The sequence below is a fragment of the Fusarium falciforme genome, chromosome 5 (genome assembly GCF_026873545.1).
Source record: "Fusarium falciforme chromosome 5, complete sequence".
In the NCBI taxonomy this organism is placed as follows: domain Eukaryota; kingdom Fungi; phylum Ascomycota; class Sordariomycetes; order Hypocreales; family Nectriaceae; genus Fusarium; species Fusarium falciforme.
In genome coordinates this window covers 597,406-623,527 of record NC_070548.1, presented here as the reverse complement: position 1 = coordinate 623,527, position 26,122 = coordinate 597,406, and the positions used below count along the sequence as shown (strand labels likewise).

Below are 26,122 nucleotides of genomic sequence, written 5' to 3'. Positions count from 1 at the left end.
TTCTGAGAGGCAAGTAACCGAGGGCAGATGACGGGAGATCAATCGATGTTCTTGGAGGAGAGATATGGGGTTGGTGGATTCAGTATGGAGTCATTGGTTGTCCTTATCGTTTCCATCACATGGCTGACCTGGTTTATCCTCCTTATCAACATACAGGCCTCGTCGGTGTGAATGGTGTGTACGTAACCCCCCGCTCTATATGTAAGTGGGTGAGTTCATCTACCAGTCATGGTGTGAAGATTTCAGTTCTAATCAAGAAGTTCTGTATTCTATGTACTTTTTAAACACTTATCCCTTGTCTAGTAACTCCTGGGAAGCTGAAGCACCCTCTCGCTGATAAAGTTCAAAATCATCTCCCTGCTAATGGGAGCAATCCGCGGCACAAGACACTCGCGGAACCACCTCTCAACATCATACTCCATGGCATATCCCATACCTCCGTGTGTAAGAACCGCCCTCTCGCAAGCTGTAAATGCTGCCTCGGCAGCCATGTACTTGGCGCTGTTGGCCGCGACGCCCACCTCGTCCTGTCGGATGGATGAGTCCGTCTTGCTCTGGTCGTAGAGTCGTGCTGCGTGGTAGGTTGCCAGCTTAGCGCCCTCGAGCTTCATGTAGGCGTCAGCTAGGGGATGGGCAATGGCTTGGTTCATTCCGATTTGGCGCTTGAAGACGACGCGCTCACGGGCGTATTCGCTGGCCTTCTTGAGAGCCGCGTAACCCAGACCGAGTGCCTCACCGGCAAGGAGACAGCGCTCGGCATTCATGCCGTGAAGGATCATCTTGAAACCCTTGCCTTCTTCGCCAATCAGAGAATTGGCAGGGATCTGGTAGTTGTCGAAGAAAACTTCATTGGCGTCCACAGCGCGACCACCCATCTTCTTGATCTTGCGCAGATCAAGACCAGGCTGGTCTCGGTTCAGGTCGATAGAGAACAGGGAGAGACCTTCACTAGGCTTCTTGACTTCCTCAAGTGGTGTGGTTCGAGCAAGAAGGATCATCTTGGAGGCAACTTGAGCGCAAGTGATCCAGATCTTCTGGCCAGTGACGCTGTAGGATCCATCCGAGTTCTTCTTTGCCGTGGTGCCCAGTCGAAGAGTGTCAAGGCCGGCGTTTGGCTCTGTAACACCAAAGCACACTCGCCACTTTCCAGACACGATATTGGGGACTGTTGTTTCCAGCTGTTCTTGGGAACCGAACTTTGCCAGGGGTTGTGTCGCATAGACGTTGGCGTGGATTGACTGCGCACCAGCCATTCCAGCTCCAGATTCAGTGATGGTTTGCATCATCATAGTCGCCTCAGAGATTCCCAGACCAGAGCCTCCCAGGGACTCGGGAAGTGCGATTCCCAGCCATCCGTCTTTCGCAAGTGCGGCATGGAACTCCTTGGGATCCTTCTCCTCCTGGTCATGCTCCTGCCAGTAGGTGTTGGGGAACTCAGAGCAGACCTGGCTCACAGCTTCCCTAACCATGAGTTGGTTCTCAGTGAAACCAGCCATCCCCATAAGTCTCCGTGAACTTGTTGTTGAAAAGGCATGGCTCCGCCCAGCCTGAGCGCGGGAGCAGGAGAGGGTAGGGCGACTCAAGCGCCAGAGTTGATTCGCTGCTGTTCGTGACATGTTGAAAGATTGCTGAAGATGAGATGTGATACTGAATCTGAATGTCTGGAGATATGAGCTTCATTTATTCATGAACACGATATTCTCTCTGCACTTACAAGAACACTAGTTGCCGAATCACCAGTTCAATCGCAAGGTAGTTGACGGCGACAAGTTGTGGAGTAACATGGCATATAGCCGACTCAGCGGACAAAGTGTGGGGGTGCCCAGAATGACCTCCATCTCGAGTAGCCGAATTGGCTACTTCAAACGCCCAATTATCTTTCAATTGCATTCCAAATCCGGTAGGGATGAGGATTCGGCGATTCAGGCGCCTTTTCCAGAATATCAACGGCATCTTGGGCGCCGACCCCGATGGCCTTGCCGGCTCCGGTGGCGCAACGCCCTCGGTTCCGGGGGTATCACGGCTCCGACGTGGTATAGAAAACGCCGACTTGTCAGGACTATTCGGGCTATAATTGATGTATAGAGATATGTTGCTTGTCCTTCAAGTACTTCAAATAGGGCAGTTGATCTAGTCATTCGTTCCACTTCATATCCGACTTCTCTTCATTCTCGGAGCACTCCGCAATCATGGCGCAAGTTACCCAAGTAGCCGTTCAGTCTCTTCCCGTTCTTTCAGAACATCATAAACACCAAAATTTGGTACCAAAACAAAATATACAATATCCGAAATGGTTTGGCGGATCAGCATCATGTCTGGCTGTCATTTGCTCACATCCCCTTGACTTGGGTGGGTGGTTTCCTCGCTCTCCTTCCTGGATACCGAGTCACTAACTTGTCATGATTTCCAGTCAAGGTCAGACTACAGGCTACGCCGTTGTCGGAAAGAAAGAACGTCCTGGAGACAATAGTCCATATCCTTCGCAATGAGGGTGTCTCTGGTCTATACCGCGGTGTAAGTTACTTCAAAGATCAAACAGCTAGTATCGCTGACTCAAAGAAAAGCTGTCAGCAGGCTTGCTTCGTCAATGTCAGTTTTCTCCTAATGACTACCATCACTTGCGCTGATACCAGACTGCAGTGACTTACGGATCCACGAGATTCGCCATCTACGAGTCCATCAAGGAACAGTCTTCGAAACATGGGGGTGGTTCAGCCCCCATGACCATCCTTCTCCCAGGTGCCTTTCTATCCGGCGCATGCGGTGCCCTCGTCGGAAATCCGGCCGATCTTGCCAACGTGCGCATGCAAAACGACCGGTCCCTTCCGCCGTCTCTTCGACAGAACTACCGCTCGGTATTTGACGTCCTTGTTCGCGTCGCAAAGACAGATGGTCTTCAGGGCTACCTCCGCGGTGTCTTTCCCAACGCTATTCGGGCTGGTGCCATGACAAGCTGTCAACTTGCCTCCTACGATGGCATCAAGCAGTCCCTAGTGGACAACTTCAGCCTCAAGGATGGTGCACCAACACAGCTGCTAGCTTCACTTCTGGCGGGCCTCTTAGCTACAACAATATGCAGTCCCATCGATGTGATCAAGACGCGCACCATGAGTCAGGGAGGTTCAAGTTCCATTATCGGAATGATGACAGAATTGACGAGATCTGAGGGGTTGAGATGGGCTTTCAGGGGGTGGTTACCCAGTTTTGCGCGGTTAGGACCGCATACAGCTGCGACACTGTTGATTCTGGAGCAGCATCGGCATTTGTATCGAGAGTATGTATCTCGAGGAGTAAAGCAGGATGAGCTATTGTAGGAATCGGGAATGGGTGTTTTCAAACACGCAGGCCAGAGTTAGTTGAAGGAACCAAGAGGCTTTAGTGCGGGCGCGCGCTGAGCAGATGTGCTGGTATCCCACCCAACGCCTAGATCTCGACCTTGAGGCCTCTCGTAATCCACCCTTTATACGACGTGTTTCTCAATGCACCTCTTAGTATTTCACGCATCACGACCCTCTCTGGCCGCCCATACCTATTCATGAAGTAGAAGCTTAAGCGACCAGTAACTGTGCACCGTATCCCGCCCATCGTCCGATAACCCATTTTTCCGTAGATGGATCTTTTGACCAAGGACTTCTCATGGCTTAAGCTTACAGTTGTAGTTTTGATCCACCTTCGAGCACCGTTATAGGTACACGATCTGCTCGGCAGGGGAAACGCAAATCTAATTAGTTACCTCCCATTTTCATCGGCGCTTCTTCAGGTAACATTGTTGAGCTTCAAGCAACTTGTCCTTTTGAGTTTTGTGAAAGAGGGGAGGACAGGCCAGCTCTCCTTTCGGCATGAAGTTACAAAAGCCCATGGACGACCGCTTGGCTGTCGCAGCTTGCTTTCCAATACTGTTCGCATCCTCCTCATCACCACCACCATGAAGGTCTCCTTCGCAGCACTCGGCCTGCTGCTCATCAGCACCGCGCAAGCCCTTCCCCTGCCCGAAGCCGACAAATGTCACGTTGCCAGGGTGCAGAACAGCACAGCGCCCGTCACCAAGAGCCTCCAGAAAAGAGATATTAAGGCCTGGAATTCTCTCCCCGGACTTGGAACGATTGACAATATGATTATGGGAGTTTTCTTCGACTGGGCAAGGAGAGTGTCAGCCAAGAAGCAGCGTGAGTGAACACTTGACAACAGTCTGCACTTTAGGGTAGGCAGAAGCTCACAGATGCACAGCTATAAGCAAGTGGCATGACAAGGAGAATAACCGGTTCGAGAGCAACAGCTGGGCGCTCAGTCCCCATGAGGTCAGTGTTCTCGAAGCGTGGGTCGACGAGACTGGCCAACCCGCCTGGTCAACTGAGGCAGATGTCTTCTCGAAAATCCCACATGGTCGTAAAGAAAGTTAAAACTCGACACCAGGACGACTACGCTTAGTTAAGTCAAGAAAGAGCATTCACTTTATAGCCTAACTATGAGTTAAATAAGAGATGAGAATGAGAAATGATATCATAAATCTTTGAATATTCTATTTAGTTATCTCTATTATTTGTCTCATATTTTATTTATTGTATTTAGGGACCGTTTTGCGTTAGACGACTTCGTGGCTCCCACCCGCTGTTCCAGGTTAGTTGCATCGCCACGTCGGCACCGCCACATGTGCTGGCATCAAAGACAGCCCAAGCCCAATCACCGCCCCAGATGACGACGCCTTTTCTTTCTTAGACAGGATGCAAACATTGGGTCAATCAAGGTCGGTCATGACGGCTGAGCTGAGTAAGAGGCAAGGATGCCTCGGCGCGTTCCTTATATCTAAGAGGTTGCTTGCTAGCAATTGACGCTCCTTTCAACTCAAGTGATTCCCCACATTGTGCCCCTCAAGTGCCGCTTCGCTCCACCATCACCACGAATACCCAGCAGAGGCAGCCCAGCTCACGACCCAAGACTTGCAGCTGGTCTTGGCTTTTACTTATAAGCGCCGTCTTTGCGCTCATTGCTGCATTGATTCTTCACAATACATCTCCCCTAAACATCTTCACTCCATCCACAATGGGCGGCGGTCCTGAAGGCTTCCGCACCGTAGCTTACTACGTCAACTGGTACGAACCCACCCTTGACCGTAGATGCCCATCGACTAACGTCATTTCAGGGCCATCTACGCCCGGAAGCATCGTCCCCAAGATCTTCCCGTAGAGAAGCTCACCCATGTTCTCTACTCGTTTGCCAATGTCCGTAGCGACACGGGCGAGGTGTAAGTTTGAACCCCATCTCTACCCGCCAGATCCGCTTTACTCACCATTGGATGATGCTCCAGCCATCTCACCGACGCTTGGGCGGACACCGACATTCACTGGGAGGGCGACTCTTGGAATGATTCCGGCACCAACCTTTACGGTTGCATGAAGCAGCTCAACCTCCTCAAGAGGCGCAACCGTAATCTCAAGATCCTCCTCTCAGTCGGTGGATGGACCTATAGCAGCAACTTCAAGGCTCCTGCGAGCACCCCGCAGGGTCGTGACACGTTTGCCAGAAGCTGCGTCGACTTGCTCAAGAACCTCGGTTTTGATGGTATCGATATTGATTGGGAGTACCCCCAGGATGCAAACGAGGCAAGAAACTATGTTGAGCTGCTGGCTGCCGTCCGCCAGGCCATGGACGCCTACGCCCAGACTTTGAGCCGACCTCACCACTTTGAGCTCACCGTGGCCTGCCCCGCGGGCGCGCAGAACTTCCAGAAGCTAGACATCCGCGGCATGGACCAATACCTGGATTTCTGGAACCTCATGGCTTACGACTACGCTGGTTCCTGGGACTCATCGGCCGGCCACCAGGCCAACCTGTACCCGTCGCGCGACAATCCCTCATCCACTCCCTTCTCGACCTCGGCCGCCCTCGACTTTTACGTCCGCAGCGGCGTCAACCCGCAAAAGATTGTCATCGGCATGCCCCTCTACGGCCGCTCTTTCGAAAACACCGACGGTCCCGGCCGCCCATACCAAGGCATCGGAGAGGGCAACTGGGAGCGCGGAGTCTACGACTACAAGAACCTACCCCTTGCGGGCGCCCAGGAGTACAACGATAACGCCTCCGGTGCGAGCTACTGCTACGACCCGCAGCGGCGCACCATGGTCACGTACGACACGCCGCAGATGGCGTGGGCAAAGGCCGAGTACATCAAGAAGTGGCGGCTGGGAGGTGCCATGTGGTGGGAGAGCAGCGGCGACAAGGAGGGGGACCAGAGCTTGATCACAACTGTGGTGAATACTTTCGGAGGACCGCAGGCGCTTATGAGGCAGGAGAACTGCATTGAGTATCCGGCGACCAAGTATGATAACCTGCGCAATGGGTTCCCGAACAACTAAGGATCAGGATAGCTTCGAATAACAGGGCGGACTAGCTGGATAGGGCACCCAAATTGACGCACAAATGGGCATGAACATATGAAATATTTGTCAATGAATTTAAATAGATTCGAGAACACATCTTCCAATACCTACGTAATAGTGCCATTGACACTGGCGGCCGACAAGGCAATCCGCTCGCCATCAAAACAGTCTTGATCGGCATCACAAGACCTCGCTTTAAACTAGGTTAGGTGTAACGAAGCGCGCAAGGATATTGGGTATGATCCAGGCGGCCGACGCAAAAGTCCCGGGATGTCTATCAGGTTTCCAATCCTTACAAAAGATGAACCAACAGCTCCCAGGATGGAATGATCGTCCAGCCGATTTCCAGCCAACAAGAGGCCCTGAATCGACAGCCAGAACAGTCCTTGACCAGCACTTGATTTTATGACCAAGGGTTTCTAACTTCCAGGCAGTTTCGCAGAGAAAGGCCGTTGCCATGCCACCATCGAGGAACAGAACCATCCACATGGGTGAAGAAAAAAGTGATACACAAGAAAGGCAGAGAGGTATAAGCATATCTTGCTCGAAGGATCATGGATGAAATCTTGAATCTTATAATAGTTTTTCTCGATTTATCATCTATATTCATTATAACAGTCGTGACCTTTGAGGGGAGTTAGAGGTATTGCCGTTATGTCTTCATCCATGTGCCAACACCACCAACACCACCACTGCCAGAGTCGAGAGAAACGGAGCGCGGGCGGCCACCTCTTCGGCACATGTGCTTTCACTAGGAACTAGCGAATAAGCTTAAGTCAAGAACCCCCGGCGGTACCCTTCCGGAGAAAGGAATGCCTTCGTTGTCAAAGTTGGGCTGTTGGTTGATCGTAGGATCGCCATCCTGCTGATCATGACGTCGCGACAAACACAGCCATTTCGCCTTGAGTAGACTGCAATGCCCCTTGGAGGCAGCCGTATTTATGCAATGGGGTTTTCTCAATTCCCATTCCTTTGGTGTGTTGATTTGTCGCATCTCATCTATTATGTCTCTGAAGACACTAGTTACCGCTCAAGTACAACCTGAATTTTGTCCAGCATCATGAAGTTCCAAGCGCTCTCATTACTTGCGCTTCTTTCACTCTCTGTTTCTGCACAGCAAGTAATAGGGTATGAAATGCTATCTCGCGAGCTTCCTAATACTGACAATATTTAAGCAACGGAAATATCACGGTCGCGTTCTTTGCCGACGATGAAGAAGACTCGTGCCAAGCCGACAATGCCAACAAGACGACAACAGGCCTCGTCCTCACGACATCAGACCTACCGAGCGCGTACACGTGCTTCAACCTCTCAGATATCTTCTCACAATCCAACGACACTGGTTTCATGAATGCCACCTGGAAAGTCTACGATTTGGACTACAACCTTCACGAACCCAACGGCGTGCACTGGCTCCTCCGCAACCAAGACAACTTTGACTCCAAGGCCAACTATTCTCGTGTCTGGTACGAGCAGGTCAACCAGACCGGCGAGATTAAAGCTGGCGAGGACGCGCCGTGGGTGTTTTACATCTACGCGTTTGAAGACTGTGAACAAATGCTGGCCGGAAGCGATGACCCTTATGAGAGGTGGCCTTGGTTCGAGAACAGCTGCCAGACCGAGATTGGCGGTGAGTGTCGGACGGTCCCGTACTCGATCAAGAGCTTTGCGATCCATCAGTCTTTAGCGTATAACATCAGACATGGGGGTTGTGAGGAGTGGGCATTCTTGGGAGCTGCACCAAGGTTTGGTGAGCGTGTTTCGGCATTGGTTGCACTTTCAGCGAGCTTGACGGTGTTGCTCCTTGTGTTTTAGTGAGAAACCTGTTCTGAGTACATCTTTTAGCGTTGCGATTGCTCTGTTTGCGCTCATCTGAGGGATTGGCCAACAGGCACTCAGTGGGGAGTCCAAGGCGAAAGGCAGTGTAGCACATTAAATGATACCACATGAGAGAGTCAGCACATCGATATCTCGGAATCGTCCATTGTTGCATCTTGAACTTCCTAAGAAAATAAGATTCCAAAGCGTCCGAGAATTGAAGGTGGTTTCTGAAGCATACTGGCCGTGGCTTGAGAAGACCTGGAGTGTGAGCCACATGTGGAGCACAGCAATACCACGTGATCTCATACCAGCCACATTCAGCCTCGGTGGCCCGTGCTCGTAGCTTGGAGCTGCCAGAAATTTTCTACTGGGAAAAAAGTGCGAAAACTCAGTCTCCAGCCATCACCAACACCCTTCGAGACGCGGAACCCCCCTCCAATTGCGGCACCGGCTGGGACCAAGACAAGATGTCGCACATCGACTACGCTCTCTACGAATCCCCTGTGGGCTATGCCCTCTTCAAGGTGGTGCATCAGCAGGATGCGGTGGGGTTGAAGTTGAAGGAAACCCAGGCTGCTGCCAACGATCTCGCCAAGTTCGGCAAGATGGTCAAGCTGGCCAATTTCAGTCCTTTCCGGTATTTACGCCTTGCGCCTGTAGTGTAGTGTGACTCGCGATGCTAACTATAGACCCAGGGGCCACGTCGAGGCTCTTGAGAACATCAACCTCGTCTCCGAGGGTATCGTGTCGGACTACCTCAAGTCCGTCCTCGAGCTCAACCTCCCCCAAACGAGCGGCAAGAAGACCAAGGTCGTCCTGGGTGTCTCCGAGAAGAACCTTGCTGGTGCGATCAAGGCCGTCTTTCCCGGAATCGAGTGCGAGACTGCCGACACCTCTGACATTGTCGGAGACGTGATTCGCGGCATCCGACTGCACGCCGACAAGCTCCTCGGTGGCCTCAAGTCTGGCGATGTCGAGAAGGCCGGTCTGGGTATGGGTCACGCCTACTCTCGCGCCAAGGTCAAGTTCAGCGTCACCCGCAACGACAACCACATCATCCAGGCCAGCGCGACCATCGACTTCCAGGACAAGGGTGTCAACCAGTTCTTCATGCGCGTCCGCGAGTGGTACGGATGGCACTTCCCCGAGCTCATCAAGATTGTCTCCGACAACCTGACCTACGCCAAGCTTGTCCTTGCCATTGGCGACAAGAAGAGCCTCAACGACGACAAGCTCCACGACATTGCTGCTCTCCTTGGCGAGGATGGCGAGAAGGCTCAGGCCATCATTGATGCCGCCAAGGTGTCCATGGGTCTCGATATCTCTCCCGCTGACCTCGAGATCGTCCACGGCTTCGCCGAGGCTGTCGTCAAGCAGGCCGAGAACCGCAAGTCGACTGCGCTGTACCTCGAGAAGAAGATGTCCAACGTCGCCCCCAACCTCCAGACCCTGATTGGCACTCCTGTCGCCGCCCGCCTGATCTCGCACGCCGGATCCCTGACCAACCTCTCCAAGTACCCTGCCTCCACTCTGCAGATCCTCGGTGCCGAGAAGGCCCTATTCCGTGCCCTCAAGAGCAAGAGCAACACCCCCAAGTACGGTCTCATCTACCACAGCAGCTTCATTGGCAAGGCCGGTGTGCGCAACAAGGGTCGCATCTCGCGATACCTCGCCAACAAGTGCAGTATGGCCAGCCGTATCGACAACTTCTCTGAGGAGCCCTCCACTCGCTTCGGTGAGGCTCTCAAGCAGCAGGTTGAGGATCGGTTAGAGTTCTATGCCACTGGCAAGAAGCCCGCCAAGAACTCCGACGTCATGGTATGTGAAATTATAGTCTTTGACATTAAACAGTGCTAACTATATCAACAGAAGTCTGTCATGGACCTCATTGACGACGGCGACGATGCCGATGAGGACGAGGAGATGGCCGATGTCCCTGAGCCCGAGTCCGCCAAGAAGTCCAAGAAGGAGAAGAAGGAAAAGAAGGACAAGAAAGAGAAGAAGGAGAAGAAGCGCAAGCGAGATGAGGAGGAAGCCCCCGCTTCCAAGGAGGTCGACGGCGAGAAGAAGAAGAAGAAGAAGAAGAGAAAGTCGGAGGTCGCCGATGACGAGTAAAGCTCCTCGGATCGCTTGACAGCCCCCTGGGCAAGCCATCGCCTCCACAAGGGATGAGCATGCTCCAGGGGCCGCCGAACGTTTTGGAAACGAGGACAATGGGAGACGATGTCATGGAGAGTCCTCGGTCGCGATAGACGTGCTGGAGGGCGTCAACCAACATCTGCCGACACGCTCATCTTTGCGAAGCTCGGCGAAGAAGGTGGTCATGGCTGCCGGCCTCGACACCTCACTCCCGCCAGAGTTGTACATTGCCAACACCCCGGGCAGACCCGGGGATTAGAGAAGCGGCGAGCGTGGGATAGGTCGGCCTCCCAGGGTTCTTGGGCACTTTCTTGAGAGGAGTTTGTAGGATCTGGCTTATATGGCTTTTGGGCGTTTTGAGGGCATTTGGCTTGATGTAAACCTGTTTTTCACTACGAGGGAGAACTCATACCCTTTGTTTCAAAAACACGCAGTTCACTGAAGTCTGGACACCCGTGAATGCTGTGTATGTGAATTCCATGAATGGCATCCGTCGACTGGCGCGTGACTTCAGCTGACCTTTCGGTGGACCTCGGTGAGGCAAACTCAAGGTGTGCTGAGGAGCCCCACCAGGGCAAGCAAGGCTCTGGCGAAATGAAATTTTTCGAGGCTGGGCACAATTGTTTTACGCGAGGCTGCGAAATTATTTGCGATTCACGAGACGGATTGGGCTTGGCCTTGATGGTACCTGCAGTGATATCGTGCATGTCGATATCCAAATTGTTGTCCCACGAGAGGATGGATCCCAGAGGATGATGGATGCGCATCTCGCTTCGGTCGCAGTCGTCCAACATCTTGGTGGCAGTACCTCATTTCCTCAATATACAGTGTCTTGATGGCAGCATCTTCACTTGGAGCACGGCAAAGTCAAGTAGGGGGAATCATCATGTGTTGTCGTCTCAATCAAGCATGCATTATCTCAGAAACGGGATGTGCTCTATGCTACAGCCTTCAACGCCCATTTTTGGCACCCAATCCGTTCCGTCATCAATCCCAATCAAATCCCTTGGTCATGCATTTATTGCTTGTCGAAGACGTAGGTCAGGTGGCAGCGACCACAGTACTGACGGTCCTGCATGGCAGCCATGAAGACACCAGCGCCGCACTGCTTGCTGTCAGTATTTGTCACGAAAGAGAATGTTGTGGGGGAGAACTCACAGTGTCGCTGGGGCACTCGCGTCGAAGTCGCTCGATCTTGCCATCAGAGTCGACCTTGTAGTACTTGAGCACAGCCAACTTGGTCTTCTTGCGCTTGTGCTTGATCTTCTTGGGGGTGGTGTAGACCTTCTTCTTGCGCTTCTTGGCACCACCACGCAGGCGGAGGACCAGGTGGAGAGTGCTCTCCTTCTGGATGTTGTAGTCGCTCAGGGTGCGGCCATCCTCGAGCTGCTTGCCAGCAAAGATGAGTCGCTGCTGGTCCGGGGGGATGCCCTCCTTGTCCTGGATCTTGGACTTGACGTTGTCGATGGTGTCGGAAGACTCCACCTCAAGGGTGATCGTCTTCCCCGTGAGGGTCTTGACGAAGATCTGCATCTTGCCTAACTGAGACTGTTAGAATTCAGGTCTTGGTGTTTTGTGGTGATGGCGAGTCGCGACAATGCTCCTCCCGCGACTCGAGGGCACACGAGAAATATGCGATCGGTTCGCGAGGAGGGGAAATTGACAACGACGAGAGTGAAATTCTCATGTGAGAGGCAATGAAGCCCTCATCATGGAAAAGGGTGTTTGCAGCATCTTTCAGACGTACCTCGACAATAATAATTATTGCCTTCCTAAGCAATCCTCAGATGGTGCGGGTTGGGTTGAAGAAGATCTCTCTCGTGGTGGTGGCGGCGCCGGCTCAGAAATTCATGGGAGACGGGGGTGGGGGAGAAGTGGGGTCACATGACCTAGGGTTTCCGCCTGTGCATAGCCCTTGCCCGCAAAATATTGCCCCTCGTGCGCTTGTGTGCGTGTGTGTGTGTGAAGCGGGTCCCCCCTCCACCACGACAAAATTCCCCTTTGCCCTACGAGCCAACCCAAAAGTGGACTCTGCCACAGAACTCCAACGCCTTTTGATAACGCACATTTCAGTAAGTCCTTCTTCTTCTTTTCTTTCCTTTCCTCGCGTGGACCTGAGTATTAACCCCCAGCAGCAACCGTCAAAATGGTCAAGAAGAGAAAGAACAAGTACGACTCCCTCCTCCGCCTGCCAGTCACAATCACCGCCGCCGCCGACGATGCCTCTCGACGAGATTCTTGAGCCTCGCGACGCCGACGATTGACAGCTCTGGCATTGTCGCTGAACACGATCGCTAACAACCTCTCAGCGGCCGAAACAAGAAGGGCCGCGGCCACGTCAAGCCCATCCGATGCAGCAACTGCTCGCGATGCACCCCCAAGGACAAGGCCATCAAGCGGTTCACCATCCGCAACATGGTTGAGTCTGCTGCTATTCGTACGTTTTTTCCTTTCTTCGACCAGCTCCGACAAGCGCTTACAATTACAATAGGTGACATCTCGGATGCCTCCGTCTTCGCGGAGTACACCGTACCCAAGATGTACCTGAAGCTGCAGTACTGCGTCTCTTGCGCCATCCACGGCAAGATTGTCCGGTACGTTGTCCTTCCCGGGAGTGTGACAACTGCGCCTTGGTTGCGTATGTGCTTCAGATGAACCTTGGTCGTACTTTTGGAACACTCCCTCTCACTGTCTCTCTAGCAGAGCAGTTCCCCCTAGGTATGTTCAGTCGAAATGCTGACAAGACTCACAGTGTCCGATCTCGCGTCGGCCGCCGCAACCGTGCCCCTCCCCCTCGTGTCCGCTACAACAAGGACGGCAAGAAGATCGTCCCTACTGCCCCTAAGGCTTAAATGTGTTGAAACGGTTTGGGACTCCCGGGGTGTCTGGTTTTATGACAAACGGTGCATTAAAAACGCATGGGATGATGACTTGGGATTATGAATCTTTGAACGGATTCCAAAATACAATCGGACGCCAAATCATGTCCACCTCTTGACAACATCTTTTTGTCCAATGGAGCTTGCTGTGACTGCCTTTGTGATGACTTGTGACAATGTCTGATTCGCGCCGGGTGAAGACGCGATTGAGCCACTGTTGTAGACTTGGGTATTGTGCATCCATTCATCACAATTCTCTGCTCGAACTGTTGACCGGAACCGTACGATGTATGTCAAGAGAGGCGTCTCGTAGAAGCAGGCGGCGATTTGTTAGATGCTGTGGAATTTCCCCCATGCCAAAATGTCATTAACCTTGATTCTGTTGAGCAATTGGAGAGCTCTAGGGCGCGGTGTTTTTCCTTTGATCTCGTTCTTGTGTGAGATGATGGAAGCGAAAACTTGCGATGCCATCACACGTCGACCATGACGTGCCAATCCACACAAACCAGCGCAAACTTTTAATAATAGCTGTTTTAAAATCATTATCTTCAAAAGTAAAAAGATCAATTCATCCAATTACACTCCCAACTGTCCAACAACATCGTATATATCCTCGGATCTCGAGAAACCCTCATCTACCCTAAATCACACCATCAAACTTGACCAACTCGGTCCCATTCTGTGAACAAGCAAACGCATCAACACAAACCCCCCCTCCACAGCAGCTCCCCGTCAAACACATGAAACCGTCATCGCAATCTCCATCTAATTCACAGCTTGCTACAAAGTTTCCGCACTCTGTCCATTCGAACGCGACGCCGAGACCTTCCGAGTTCTTCCCGCAGATGCAGCCTGTTCCTTCGATGATGGCTTCTCTTGGGTATGCGCACGTGCCGTCCTTTGTTTCGGCGACTCTGCCTCCGGGGCAGCAGGCCATTCGGGTGGGATCTTGTATGGTGATGTTGTAAGGTCGCGCTCTTGTGGGCGCCCAGCTGAGGCTTGTTATCGATGGGATTCGTGTCGCGCCGGCGATGAGACTGAGGTCGAACGGGATCTCGTCTACGTGAAGAGACTGGCAAATGTCTGTCTCGAAGCTGCGGTAGGTGTTGTACACGTTGACGTACGTCTCCAGCGCTCCATACGAGGAGAATGTCAACTGTTTGGAGAAGAAGGCGCGCAGAGCGGTCCACAGCTTGGTGTACGCCACGACGGCGGCGTCTGCTTCTTGGACTTGCCTCTCGGTAAGACCTTCGTTTCCAAGGTCTTTGCGGAGGACATCTGGATCGAGAATATCCTGGGCGGTTGCGTCAAGCGTGGTCACTACTGTCGAGAGGTCCGGACATGAACCTCCAAATGGATCTACCGTGATAACGTCGAGGACATCTTCCTTGATAGCTTGCTGACACCTCAAAAATCCAGATTCAGAACCAGGGAATGCGCAGTCAAACTCCCATCGCCCAATTTCTTCGTCGACGTCGATATCTGCACAGACGGTACCGCCAACGAGAAGCTGGGGATACTGTTTGAGAGACTTGTCGACTGGATTACCACACTGATCCTTCAGATACAGAACCTGTTTAAAGTCCATATCTTCCATGCGCCTCTTTCGCTTGATGGCAGCACATTGCACGCCTGCTAGGTCGGCAATCTGCTCATACATGTCCTTGATCTCGATCGTGATATGGTATGTGCAGTTGGGCCCTGAGAAGTGAATCCCCACGGCATCCAGCGACATCGAGTTCCCGGAAGGGTCAAAGACAGACAGCTGACCGCGACGGGAGATATCGACAAAGTAAGTGCCGCCTTGTTCATCACGAACCGTAAGGTAGAGCGGATTGAGCCCTTCGCTCTCAAACTCGACCGACTCGATATACGGTATTGGAATAGAGACATTCTCCTCTCGAAGCCTCGAGTTATACAGCAACGCACGTCCCGTCGCATCGCCCTCGGGATCCGGTCCCAGAGTATGGCACGTCTCCTGCGAGAGCGCCGCGGTACGTGTGACGTGCGTATAGTGAACAGCCGGAAACTCGGACGCGCCAGTCGTTGTGGCGTTGCCCCAGCGAGATACGGTCTCGTTGAAGCTGCCGGATGGAGCGGATGTAGGCGTGGGACTTGTGGGAGCTGTGACAGAGTCGATGCTCCCCGAAGCAGAGGACGTGGTATCTCCACTAGGTGCAACGCTGCCGCTTGGAGTCTGGCTTGGTATGAAGTCGGAGAGTGTAGGCAGAGGAGGAATAGGAAACGGGAGACTGGGAAATGGTAGAGTTCCTGAGGGCCAGCTGATAGTCGGAAGGCTTATACTCGAGTTGATGGTTGGCAGGCTTATACTTGCGTTCCAGCTAATAGTCGGCAAGCTCACGCTCGAGTTCCAGCCCACAAAGGTTGAAGTGGGTGCAACGGTAGGAAGTGACACACCACCTCCGCTCCCTGAAGTTGGGGTTCCAGGAACAGGCCAAGGGAGCAAACCGCTGCTGCTGGTGTTCCAGGTTGATCGAGTTGACCAGGAACGCGTCATTCCAGGTTCATTGAGATCTGACGTGACATCCGTGGTTGGTGAGAGGGGCCACGTACTCCATGTGTTGTTCACAACCTGTGAAAAGGACGAGACGGTTCCTGGGGTCGTCGGCATTGGAGTTCTAGGGTCGGTAGTATTCCACGAACCTCCTGTGGGTGTGGCTCTGATTGTCGAGCTGCGAGTGCTGTTACCCGGTGCTGGTCTTGTCCAAGGACGGTTGATCGAAGACGAAGCTGATCGTGTTTCGTTCCAAGTGCCACTCGCCGTTGGTGTCAATCCGTCGGTTGGAGTATTCCATGGACTCCCTCCTGTCGCCTCTCCAGAAGATGGCAGCGCGGGCCAGGTTGAGTTCCAAGAGACACTTGTAGTTGGCCTTGAATCGTCAGGCTTAGTGTTCGAAGGACTTTGGCTTGCTGTTTCCCCAGATGATGACCAAGGCAACAGAGTATTGTTCCAAGAGCCAGATGTCATCGGCCCTGGTGTTCCAGTCGTCGTCATCGAGGTCGAGTTTGAGGCGACCTGGCCTGAAGGTTCTTCGGAGGACACAACAGATCGAGTCTGGTTCCAGGAACCAGGAGTTGGTGTTCCCGTCGTCGTCGTCCAGGTTGAACCCGAGGGACTGCCACCAAAGGAGGACAGGGCAGACCCAGTCGTCGCGTTCCTGGAATCAGTTGTCACTGATTGCGACTCGTTGGATGTTGCAGCTGAGGTACCACTTCCGGTCGCTTCTCCAAGAGATGAAGCTGGATCTGTCCTGTTCGAAAAGCTCGTCGGCGTTGATCTTGGCCCTTCAGTCGTTGCCGTCGATGTCGAATCCGACGGTCCTCCTGGCCCTCCCATCTCAGACTGTGTCTCCGAAACACTCTGACTTCCAGTCTGAGAAGCCGAGTCCGCGGTTGTAACCGTGATATCTCCCGTCGACTCCCTAGAAGAGTTTGCCGACGTCGTGACAGCACCCGAGTCCGTCAGGATACACTCGCACTACTTCACATTAGCACATCTCCTGACATTCACAGCAACAACACTCACATAGGATGATATCTGCGTCTGGTTATATCTCATATACTCCGGAGGCGTGCTATACCTCGTCCCGCAGTGGCTCCCCTCAAGAACACTCGAGCAAAACTTGCCGCTATCGCCAATGAGGGACGTGTAGAGGGCATCTTGAGGACAAGTGGTCGTGCCGTTCCAGTTGGTAGGAAACGCGGAAGCCAGGCGGAGGAGCGCAATGGGGAGTAGCCTCCACATGATGAACAGTGAAGAGAAACGAGCGTGTTGGGAGATGATTGTGTGTGAAGAGTGTAGTGTTGCTCTTCCAAGACTGCCTCGAGGTTTCTTATAGAACGTACCTAACCATCACAAGCGTCTCCTGAATCTCCAGTACGAGGCCGCCCGTCCTTCTCGCCCCCTGATAACACAACCATCCTCTTCAGGACGCCGGAACTCGACTCGACCTGCGAGACATGGAAGAGAATCTGCCGAGACACCACGACATCTCGCAGCTGGTCTCGACCTCGGCACTTGAAGGCGTCCCCTCCGTAGATTGGACATCTCCTGCAGCTGTCACCCGCGTGCCACTGTGTATGCGCCTGCCAGATCGACGGTTCGCGGCAGATGTGAACGGCTATCTGCGTCGTGACCACGAGGCACGGGAAGGGTCGCTTGGGACTCGGCGAGTGGCTTGAGTCCTTAATGTCCCAGGTTGCAAAGCCCAGTCGAGTCTTGGTCCATGGCGAGAGTTGGTGGTACAAAAGCCGGTTCCTGGATCGTGGGACGCGAGCGTGGTACGAGTTGATGAGACGAGGCAACTCGAGGACGCTGACAAGCTAAGCAGTAAGGTCCTAGAAAAGCTGAATATGGTTAGATCCGAATTGAGAAGAGATGAGTATCATTGTACTCGACATGAGAACACGGTATCACCATTGTCGTAACGCTCGCTGGTCTGTCAATGCAAATATCGTCAAATATCATAATCTAGCCCCCGTCCTGTAGTCATTCATTACCCGCATTATCATCATGACACAACTCCGTACCAAACACCATCAGACAGCTCATCACCTGAACGGTAATGTCGTTGTCGGATTACCCCCCTGGACTCGCTGCTGCTGTTGCTGCTGCCCTTGGGGTCTCACGATAAAGTCCTTGTTCTCAATCGTCACACTCTTGGTCATATGATTGACCTTGTACACTCCAACCAGCCGCGCCGCAAGCTCAAACATGTTGTTGCGCAGCGAAATGACAATGAACTGGGCGTTCTTGGTACGCTCCTTGATGTAATTGGCAACGATCGAGACCTGGAGACTGTGTTAGCGGCTATCGAAATACGAGAGAGTAGGAAAGCAATATGGCATGCCCACGCGAGCGTAAGCTTCAATGGCCGATTCGCAGCCGAGTGTCTCAGGGGCAGGGTGGCACTCACGTTTCTGAAATCCAACGCAGCATCGATCTCGTCCATGACATACAGTGGTGTTGGCTTGTAGTGGTGCAGGGCAAACACCAATGCCAAACTGCTCAGCGTCTTCTCTCCACCAGAAAGGTTGCTGATGTTCTTCCAGCTCTTCTTGGGCGGCATCACACTGAACAAGATACCCTCGCTGAAGGGGTCAAGACTGTCCACCAGCTCCAGCTCCGCGTTTCCTCCCATGGTAATCATCTGATACATCTCCTTCAGCCTGAGGGAGATGGCACTGAAACCTTCCATGAAGCCTTCCAGCCGCAGGCGCCGAAGATCGTCGCACCGCTTTTTGGCCACATCTCGTTGTGCAATGGCCGACTGTAGGTCTGAAGAACGAGCCGCGTGCTCTTCCACACGCCTTCGGTATTCCGAAAGGACGCTCAGGTCGACATTGACGTTCTGTGTCTTTTCCTCTAGAGCAGCAATCTCGCCCTTGAGTGTCTCCTCCCGCATGTCAGCAAGCTCGTCGGGTGTATACCGGGGAAGCTCGCTGGGTTGACCGTTGTGCTCGCCCTCATCTTCCTCCTCTTCCTCTTCGCCTTCCTCGTCCTCTTGAGGGGCGTCAGTCATGTCCACATCATCCTGAGGAGCGTCGTCCATATCCACGTCTCCATCGTCACTCGGTTGCGGCTTGACCTTCGGCTGAGACCTGGACTGGCTCGAAGAACCACCAATGAGGTCGTCGATGTTCTGAAGGGCAAGCTTGGACAGCTTGTCGTCCCAATGGCGGAGTCGTCTTTGGTTCTCAACAAGAACCTTCTGGTTCTCCTCCAACTTGTTGCGCATCTCAATCTCGACCGCTCTTGTCTCATTCAGTTCATCCGTCTTCTCATCCAACTCTTTCTTAAGTGACTTGAGCTCCTTCTTCTTGGCGGCCAGGCCCTGCTCAGCCTCCTCAACTTGGGCCTGAAGCTGCTCGGCAATCTCGCCCTGGTTGTTGATATCGTTCTCAAGCTTCTCCAAGTCACGGGCGGCAGCCTCGAGCTCTTTGGTGGACTTCGCTTGGTCCTTTTCGAGCTTGATCCTTTGCTTCTCAGCCTTGACCTTGCGAACCTCGGCATTGGAGATTTCCTCATTGTTGGATGAAATCTCCTCCTTGATGGCATCGACCTTGGCTCGCTGCGCACGAAGCTTCTCACCTCCCACCTCCATGATCTTGTCCTGCAGAGCCTTGATCTCCTCTTCCACGCTGGAGGTCTCCTCGTGAAGCCTCTCCACCTCTTTGTTGAGCTTGGCGATCTCCTTCTGCAGAGCGACAATGCGGCTGTTATCAGTGGCTGAGGGCTGGTGCTCCTTGCTGACCTCCTTGATGCGTCGCTGGAGGTCGGCGACGTTCCTTTCGGCGCTCTCGATTTCAAGGTTGAGCTTCTGCATCTTGGTGTCGAGCTGAGGGATCTGCTCGTTCAGCTCTCGGAGGCGAGTCTCACATTCTCTCTGGTATTCTTGGAACTCCTGGAACTTGGCCTCCCATCCATCGCGATCACTCTCGAGCTTGGCGACCTGGTCCTTGCTCACATCTGAGACGAGCTTGGAAGACATGAGGCCTCTCTTGACAGTTGTACCACCACCCGACATAGTACCAGACTTGTCGATGAGTTCTCCGTCAAGAGTGACGACTCGCCATCGCTTTGCGCCGTATGCGATCCTGTTCGCCTGAGCTAGGTCTGTAGCGACGAGGGTGTCTTGCATGGCGTGGTAGAAGGCGGGTCGGAACTTGTCCTCCTTGGCTTGAACGAGATCAAACAGACGAGGGGCGTTCTCAGGAGTCTGAATAGGCGACAGGTCTCGAACTCTCAGCTTGTCCAAGCAGATGAAGTTGCCTCGTCCAACGTTGTTCTTTCGGAGATACTCGATACACTGCTGACCAGCCTCGACAGTCTCGGTGACAAAGTTGTCAAGGGCGCCGCAGGCTGTTGAGATGGCGACATCGTACTTTTGATCAATGGTACCAAGGTTACCCAGGCGTCCATGGAAGCCGTCAATACGACCAGACTCCTTCATGCGCATCAGCGCAGCGAGGACGTTGCCCCGGGCCTGTGTGTTAGACAAGCTTGAACGAGCTTCATCGGCCTTTTGGCGCGCGTTGGAGATCTTGGAGCGAATCTTGGGCTCCTGTTCGGAGAGGACCTGCAACTCAGACTCCATCTTGGCGGCCTCCTTCAGAAGCTCAGCCTTTTCCGCTTGGCAAGACTTGAGCTCCTTCTTCTTGGCCGCCTTGCCCTCTTCGATGGAGACAATCTTGGCCTCAAGCTCTTCCAAAGCGACAGCACCAGCATTGGCCTTCTCCTGGAGAATGCTGAGTTCACTCTCTGCGACAGCAATTGCCGACTGCTTCTGGTTGATCTTTTCCATCCAAGGCTCCAGAGACTTTTGAAGAGCCGCGATTTGGTCAGAGAAAGCTTGAGTCTTGCCCTTCAAGCTGTCACGGATCTTGGCGAGTTCAGCTTCGGCGGTTTGGATTTGTTCCTCAAGCTCGCCGATCGCCTGGGTTCGGATTTCAATTTCCTCCCCGCATTGCTCAATGGTCTCGTCGGCTTCGGCAGATGTCGTTTCGGCATTGGCAATGGTCTTCTCAAGCTTCTTGCGCTTGTCCTCCAAGAACTTTCGCTTTTCGTCGAATTTGACACGCTCCTGCTCAAACTTGGACATCTCCTTGACGAGGGCCTGTGTTTGCTTCTCCTGGGCCTCAAACTCCTTGGCACCCTTGGCGTGCTCACCTTCGAGGCTCTTGATTATTTGCTCACTGCCGTGGTGCTTCTCAAGCTCGGCGTCGAGCTGAGCTTGCATCTGGCTGATGGCTTCCTGAGTCACAGCAACATTCTCGCTGCACTTGTGAAGGAATAGCTGGTAAAGCGCAGACTGCTTCATGGCCAGCTCGTTTTCATCTCGGATGTAGGCAATTGCCTTGTCCTTCTTGTCCTCGAGGCTGTTCTTTTCCTTCTCGACGTGCTGAACTCGACCGCTCTTCTCCATGCAAACATCATTGAGGGTCTCGACTTCGGCAGCGGATTCTTCGATTGGCGTCTTGTACTTGGAGGTTCCGATAATGTCTTCGAGGTACTCGAGTAGGCCATCATCATGCTCGTTTGCAGCCTTGGGCTTCATCTGAGCAATTGACTCGACTTCACCCTGAAGAATCAGGAATCGCTTGTGGTCCAGATCGACGCCTCGGTCTTTGAGGAGAGTGGTGACTGTCGTAAAATTGGATTCCTTGCCGTTGATGTAGTATTTGCTCGAGTTGTTTCGGAACGCTTTTCGTGAGATAATGAGTTCGGAGTCAGGAATAACCTCGTGGCCACCACCAGGCTTGAACGTGTTAGTAAGGGTACCAAGCTTGGGACTAAGGCTTCATACCTGATCCATGACTTCTTGGAAGTGAACGGCAACCTCACAGTACTCCAAGTTCGGATGCTGAGCAGAGTTGTGAATAAGAGCCGAAATCTTCCCTTGTCGCATCTTGCTGGCTCGGAAACCAAAGACGAAGAGGAGCGAGTCAATAACGTTGGACTTTCCAGAACCGTTGGGGCCAACGACGGAAGAGAAGGACGCATGGAAGGGACCGACTTCTTGTCTGCCGGCATAACTCTTGAAGTTGTTCAAGATGAGATGCGTCAAAACAATACGGGCCTTGGGTGTTGTGTCCTCCACAATGGGTATGGTCACAGTCCGTGACTTGAGCACAATGTCCATGGGCTTCTCCATAATGGTGTCCATGGGCTTGATAGGCTTGATGGTAGCCTGGGTATCATCGACGGTCGTAGTATTCACACTGGATGTTGAAGTGTCCGCCTGGGATGCTTCTATCCTTGATGTCTCTGGGGAGCCGGCTTGCGGTGTGGGAGGAGGAAGGTCGGGGATGGATCCGATCGAGCTTCTCGTGGCTGCGCTCTTGCGCTTCCGGGGTGCAGGTTTCTTCGCAGATTCTGGCTCAGGCTTGATCGTCGAGTCGGCATCAAACACCTCGCTGGGCTCGATCGAGGCGGTGGAGGCGGCACTCTTGCGGGGACGGCCTCTGGGTTTAGGTGCGGCAGCGGGAGTTGACGACTTGCGTCCACCTCGTGTTTGCCGTCGAGGGCTTTTTTGCGGCTCTGGCTCATAGTCCTCTTCCTCCTCTTGGATCTTGGAGCGGTTGGAGACGAGGTCATCCTCATCATCGGAATCAATGATTGCGGTGCGTCTGGTGGCCCGCCGGGTCGGTCTTGTCGGGGATGCGCCCGACATTGTGAGTGTTCGTAGGGGTATCTAATCGAAAAATGATGTATTGCTCATGCAGCGCAAATGTCAGGGCGGTGCTCAAGGGTGTTGGGTTGAGATGATAATAAAGTGGTTGCGCCCCGCGTTTGTTTGGAAATGTCCCAATCAGTCCCGCAGTTTGTAAACAATCCCCTGAAGGCGGCTGCCGGCGCGGGGTGCCCTGGCGCCAACTAAGTCACGTGAAAGCGCGACAGCTCGGAGCTCTGCTTTGACCGTTTCGCGATGGCTCTTCAAGCTCTTCAAGCTCCTCAAGGTTTCTAGAGTTACTCCCAAATCCAACAAAATGTTCGACTACGCCAATATCCACCATGTGTTCTCCTCTGAGGCGACGAACCCATACGATCGCAAGACCCAATCCGACATCGAGGCTTGTCGCAAAAGCTTCGATGGCGCACTCTTCATCGACCGTGTTTTGAGGGCTGTGGGAATCACCAAGGGTAGGTTCTAACGTGGATGCAATACCGTCGCATTTGCTGATTTCTTCTTCACAGCCAAGATCTACCCTCCCAAGACCGACAATGCACTGAAGCAATTGCATCAACAAATCTGCGAAGCCAACATGTCTATGCATCACAAATACTCCATCTTCTACTACATCCTCCTCGACTTTGACCAAACCTCGGAACACGAGAGCGTCTCGGAGGCCTTTGTAGAGGAATCTGGAATGCCCAAGAAGTACGAAATCTTCATGAAGGGCCTGTGGTATCTTGACAGACACGACTTCTCTGTAGGTTCCTCTACATACCTAGCCATGCTCACAATCCACTGACCTGTCATAGCGAGCCCTTGAATATATCTCGCACCCTTCACTCATCCCAGACTTTGCCGACGACATCATCACCGTCCTCGTCCGCCGCGCCTCCGATAAAGACTTCAGTATCGCACTCTCCTACTTCTACGCGGTGCAGCCTATCCTGAAGACCTCGGCCGCTCTCGAGTTGCTCTTCGATGCCATGGCTCAAACAAACGTCTCTGAAGCGCTCTTCTACTCTCGAACACATCCTCCTCACACCCGTGAGCTTCTGTTCCGAAAACTTGTGGGCGCTGTTCTGGACTATCAGGGCGAAGACTACGCAGACCGGGCCGCCGAGCTTGCGTTCCTCCCCTTCGACACCGCCGAAGAGGGATGGTTCGAAGAGTACCTGCTCAGGGGCGATGGAAAGACACACAAGAAGGCCAAAGATACTCTTCTCATTCGAAAGATCACCTGTGATCAGTTCTCTGATGTGTCCAAGGTTCGGCAAGGTGGACACTGGTCCGGCATTCTTGAAGGCATCAAGGGAGGGATCAGTGGACATGCAGAGTAGAGTCACTCTGCTGCCTCGGATTCCAGCTCTTTTGTTTCTTTGGATTCTCTCGGAAGTTGGGAGATGGTTGGGCATAGCGTCGGCGTTGATTTGGGTTAGCTGCGTCGCCCCTTTGGCCGGCTAACGGTTATTACAGAAAATTCGAGATCCATTAACTATATATCATTGCTTCGTTTATCTCGTTCCTCATGTCATTCCGGAATATTTGCACTGGGGGTATAAGAAATCCGCCTTCACATGGCATCAGTTGACATGGCTTGTCTCGACCACCTCAACGTCTTCAAATCCATCCTCCTCTTCCTCTTCCTCTTCCTCCCTTCTGGCTACCTGCTTCTTCTCGAATTCGCCTGAAAGGTCCGCTCGTTTCATGTTCGGGGGGCATTTGAGGATGGAGCACACCAAATCACAAACACCACCATGACCGCACTGCGATGTGCAATTTCGCATGCAATCGTGTCTTGTGGAGTTGGTAGTCGCGTTCTACAACGAAGTCATTAGTCGGAGGATCATGGTACGAGTGACCATGATGCTTACCCGCTTCATTAGCTCAGGCGTTGGCTGAGGAGTTGGCTGAGAAGTTGGCTGAGGCATGGCCACGCTTGTGGTGGCCAGGAACAGGAGGAGGAATGCCGACAGCATCTCGATGAGTCTTGGGCTTCTTCTATGCAAAGAGGAGATTTGAATGCTGAATGAAGTGAATGTCTGGCATCTCAAGAAATCGCATACTGGTCACCGCTTCTTATACCAGCGGGCTCCTACAACAGCGACCATTGGTGTTGGGTCGGTAGCTGACCCCTTAGTGTCAATATTCCAGAAGCGAAACACTCCAGGACGCAAATAGAGCCCAATCAACTCATGCTCCGGGCTGCCACGTCGGGCTGGTGATGATATTCATGGTGTTGCCTCTAGACGAAGCTGACCGCGTCGCAGGGCTGATCAATCCGGATGCTTGACGCCCAGTATTTGCGGGCCTGAGGTCGAACCGCCCTGCCAACAGATTCTAAGTGGTTTCCGAAAGTCTGGATGAAACTAAAAACCTGTCACGGCTCAAGAATGACAACCAACGTGCCCGTGTCTCTGGCCAATGGGATCTTGCCATGGAAGCGAGGACCGAGAGCAGGGCTGGGTCTCTCCGTGGGCTTGTTTACCTTTACCAGATATTCGGGTCGAGCACGGCGGTTAGATGGGAAACGTGACTTTTCCTTCCTGTGCCTTTTGTCAGGGGTTGGGAAAGATGGGTGAGCTGTTGGGTGCATGTCGCATCACAGAGAAGTGTGGATGACTGAAGGTAACACAAGTGACGCAAGTCAATCCTGAATACTTCTTGAAGCTTGTGCCTTATTCTATACTGGTGCAGCCATAAGCTGCTTCTTTTAAGAAAACATATTTGCTTTATCTTGAAGTGCCCCGATCTCGGCCTAGCATGGACCTCGGCCACCGTTAATACCCAATTAGGAAGATGAGATTCAAGGCCATTGTCCCATGAATTTAGGAGCAAACACTCCAATCCGTGGCTTAATCCCAATTACTCAGCGATATCATCATTAGACCCGAAACTGGAATTAAGAAGCCTATTTCCGCTGGTGGTTGAGATACTCGGTCGGTTCCAAGCGGGTACCCATGGAACTTTCGGTGTTTAGATCTGGCTCCCCGCATTGCGCTTGACTGAACCTCCATCTTGGTAATCCATTTCTGTCAACTCTCAAGCATCAATTTACAGCCAAACACCGCCGATATTACCTGTAAAAACATGTCTCGAACTCCAGTTTCCTCCAAGAAGGCTCCGGCCACGCCGGCCAGCCTCATGAACCAGGCCATTATTGCTAATGGCTTTGTCTTCACTTCGGGCGCTCTCGCCATGGATCCTCAGACCGGCAAGATCATTGACGGCGATATTGAGGCTCACACAGTATTTACGCTCCTCCATGGTAGTTGAGATGTTGGGCTCATGAATTTATAGCACCAAATCATCCGCAACCTCGGCGCTATTCTGGAGGAGGCCGGCTCCAGCATCAACGATGTTGTCGAGGTCAACATTTTCCTGTCGGACCTCAAGTACTACGCCAAGATGAACGAGGTGTACCAGAACTACTGGGGCGAGATTAAGCCTGCCCGGACGTGAGTTGCTAACAGACAAATATCTCTCACGAATGCTAACTTCTCACAGATGCGTTGCCGTCAAGACTCTTCCTCTCAACGCAGACATTGAGATCAAGTGTGTCGGAGTTGTCACCAAGCCCAAGTCGAAGCTGTAGATGGATACAAAACAAATTAATTCGCTCAATTTATCAAACACTCGCCCAGAAAATAGAACTATGGTAATGAATGCGCTTTTCTCCTGTCCCAAAACAAACACCCTCTCCAGTTCATAT

The 26,122-nt window shown here is 52.8% G+C and overlaps 12 protein-coding genes across 12 annotated transcripts; 7 read left to right on the top strand and 5 right to left on the bottom strand.

Moving 5' to 3' along the window:
• Positions 1 to 299: 299 nt before the first annotated feature.
• Positions 300 to 1,616, bottom strand: NCS54_00644200 (Hypothetical protein; the record flags this gene model as incomplete). Its single annotated transcript, XM_053151902.1, has 1 exon — positions 300 to 1,616. One exon carries the CDS (start codon positions 1,614 to 1,616, stop codon positions 300 to 302), a length of 1,317 nt encoding a protein of 438 aa, XP_053007877.1.
• Positions 1,617 to 2,189: 573 nt separating this feature from the next.
• NCS54_00644100 (Hypothetical protein) lies at positions 2,190 to 3,093 on the top strand (the record flags this gene model as incomplete). The annotated part of the gene is made up of 5 exons (XM_053151901.1): positions 2,190 to 2,349; positions 2,411 to 2,514; positions 2,565 to 2,589; positions 2,641 to 3,018; positions 3,080 to 3,093. 5 exons carry the CDS (start codon positions 2,190 to 2,192, stop codon positions 3,091 to 3,093), a joined length of 681 nt encoding a protein of 226 aa, XP_053007876.1.
• Positions 3,094 to 3,925: 832 nt separating this feature from the next.
• On the top strand, positions 3,926 to 4,400 carry NCS54_00644000 (Hypothetical protein; the record flags this gene model as incomplete). Its single annotated transcript, XM_053151900.1, has 2 exons — positions 3,926 to 4,166; positions 4,228 to 4,400. 2 exons carry the CDS (start codon positions 3,926 to 3,928, stop codon positions 4,398 to 4,400), a joined length of 414 nt encoding a protein of 137 aa, XP_053007875.1.
• A 388-nt stretch (positions 4,401 to 4,788) lies between these two features.
• NCS54_00643900 (Chitinase) lies at positions 4,789 to 6,353 on the top strand (the record flags this gene model as incomplete). Its single annotated transcript, XM_053151899.1, has 3 exons — positions 4,789 to 5,090; positions 5,141 to 5,242; positions 5,306 to 6,353. Exons 1-3 carry the CDS (start codon positions 5,041 to 5,043, stop codon positions 6,351 to 6,353), a joined length of 1,200 nt encoding a protein of 399 aa, XP_053007874.1. The 5' UTR covers positions 4,789 to 5,040.
• A 2,243-nt stretch (positions 6,354 to 8,596) lies between these two features.
• Positions 8,597 to 10,313, top strand: NCS54_00643800 (Nucleolar protein 58; the record flags this gene model as incomplete). Its single annotated transcript, XM_053151898.1, has 3 exons — positions 8,597 to 8,835; positions 8,894 to 10,016; positions 10,068 to 10,313. Exons 1-3 carry the CDS (start codon positions 8,666 to 8,668, stop codon positions 10,311 to 10,313), a joined length of 1,539 nt encoding a protein of 512 aa, XP_053007873.1. The 5' UTR covers positions 8,597 to 8,665.
• Positions 10,314 to 11,355: 1,042 nt separating this feature from the next.
• Positions 11,356 to 11,870, bottom strand: NCS54_00643700 (Hypothetical protein; the record flags this gene model as incomplete). Its single annotated transcript, XM_053151897.1, has 2 exons — positions 11,356 to 11,442; positions 11,496 to 11,870. The coding sequence occupies 2 exons, from the start codon at positions 11,868 to 11,870 to the stop codon at positions 11,356 to 11,358; spliced, it is 462 nt and encodes a 153-aa protein (XP_053007872.1).
• A 445-nt stretch (positions 11,871 to 12,315) lies between these two features.
• NCS54_00643600 (40S ribosomal protein S26) lies at positions 12,316 to 13,189 on the top strand (the record flags this gene model as incomplete). Its single annotated transcript, XM_053151896.1, has 4 exons — positions 12,316 to 12,506; positions 12,647 to 12,774; positions 12,829 to 12,931; positions 13,090 to 13,189. The coding sequence occupies exons 1-4, from the start codon at positions 12,484 to 12,486 to the stop codon at positions 13,187 to 13,189; spliced, it is 354 nt and encodes a 117-aa protein (XP_053007871.1). The 5' UTR covers positions 12,316 to 12,483.
• Positions 13,190 to 13,856: 667 nt separating this feature from the next.
• NCS54_00643500 (Hypothetical protein) lies at positions 13,857 to 16,982 on the bottom strand (the record flags this gene model as incomplete). The annotated part of the gene is made up of 2 exons (XM_053151895.1): positions 13,857 to 16,715; positions 16,764 to 16,982. 2 exons carry the CDS (start codon positions 16,980 to 16,982, stop codon positions 13,857 to 13,859), a joined length of 3,078 nt encoding a protein of 1,025 aa, XP_053007870.1.
• A 101-nt stretch (positions 16,983 to 17,083) lies between these two features.
• On the bottom strand, positions 17,084 to 22,410 carry NCS54_00643400 (Structural maintenance of chromosomes protein; the record flags this gene model as incomplete). The annotated part of the gene is made up of 4 exons (XM_053151894.1): positions 17,084 to 17,552; positions 17,793 to 18,028; positions 18,154 to 21,495; positions 21,544 to 22,410. 4 exons carry the CDS (start codon positions 22,408 to 22,410, stop codon positions 17,084 to 17,086), a joined length of 4,914 nt encoding a protein of 1,637 aa, XP_053007869.1.
• Positions 22,411 to 22,705: 295 nt separating this feature from the next.
• Positions 22,706 to 23,750, top strand: NCS54_00643300 (ELYS domain-containing protein; the record flags this gene model as incomplete). Its single annotated transcript, XM_053151893.1, has 3 exons — positions 22,706 to 22,880; positions 22,935 to 23,170; positions 23,223 to 23,750. The coding sequence occupies exons 1-3, from the start codon at positions 22,727 to 22,729 to the stop codon at positions 23,748 to 23,750; spliced, it is 918 nt and encodes a 305-aa protein (XP_053007868.1). The 5' UTR covers positions 22,706 to 22,726.
• Positions 23,751 to 23,993: 243 nt separating this feature from the next.
• NCS54_00643200 (Hypothetical protein) lies at positions 23,994 to 24,389 on the bottom strand (the record flags this gene model as incomplete). Its single annotated transcript, XM_053151892.1, has 2 exons — positions 23,994 to 24,230; positions 24,285 to 24,389. 2 exons carry the CDS (start codon positions 24,387 to 24,389, stop codon positions 23,994 to 23,996), a joined length of 342 nt encoding a protein of 113 aa, XP_053007867.1.
• Positions 24,390 to 25,500: 1,111 nt separating this feature from the next.
• On the top strand, positions 25,501 to 26,005 carry NCS54_00643100 (Hypothetical protein; the record flags this gene model as incomplete). Its single annotated transcript, XM_053151891.1, has 3 exons — positions 25,501 to 25,659; positions 25,711 to 25,868; positions 25,918 to 26,005. The coding sequence occupies 3 exons, from the start codon at positions 25,501 to 25,503 to the stop codon at positions 26,003 to 26,005; spliced, it is 405 nt and encodes a 134-aa protein (XP_053007866.1).
• Positions 26,006 to 26,122: the final 117 nt, after the last annotated feature.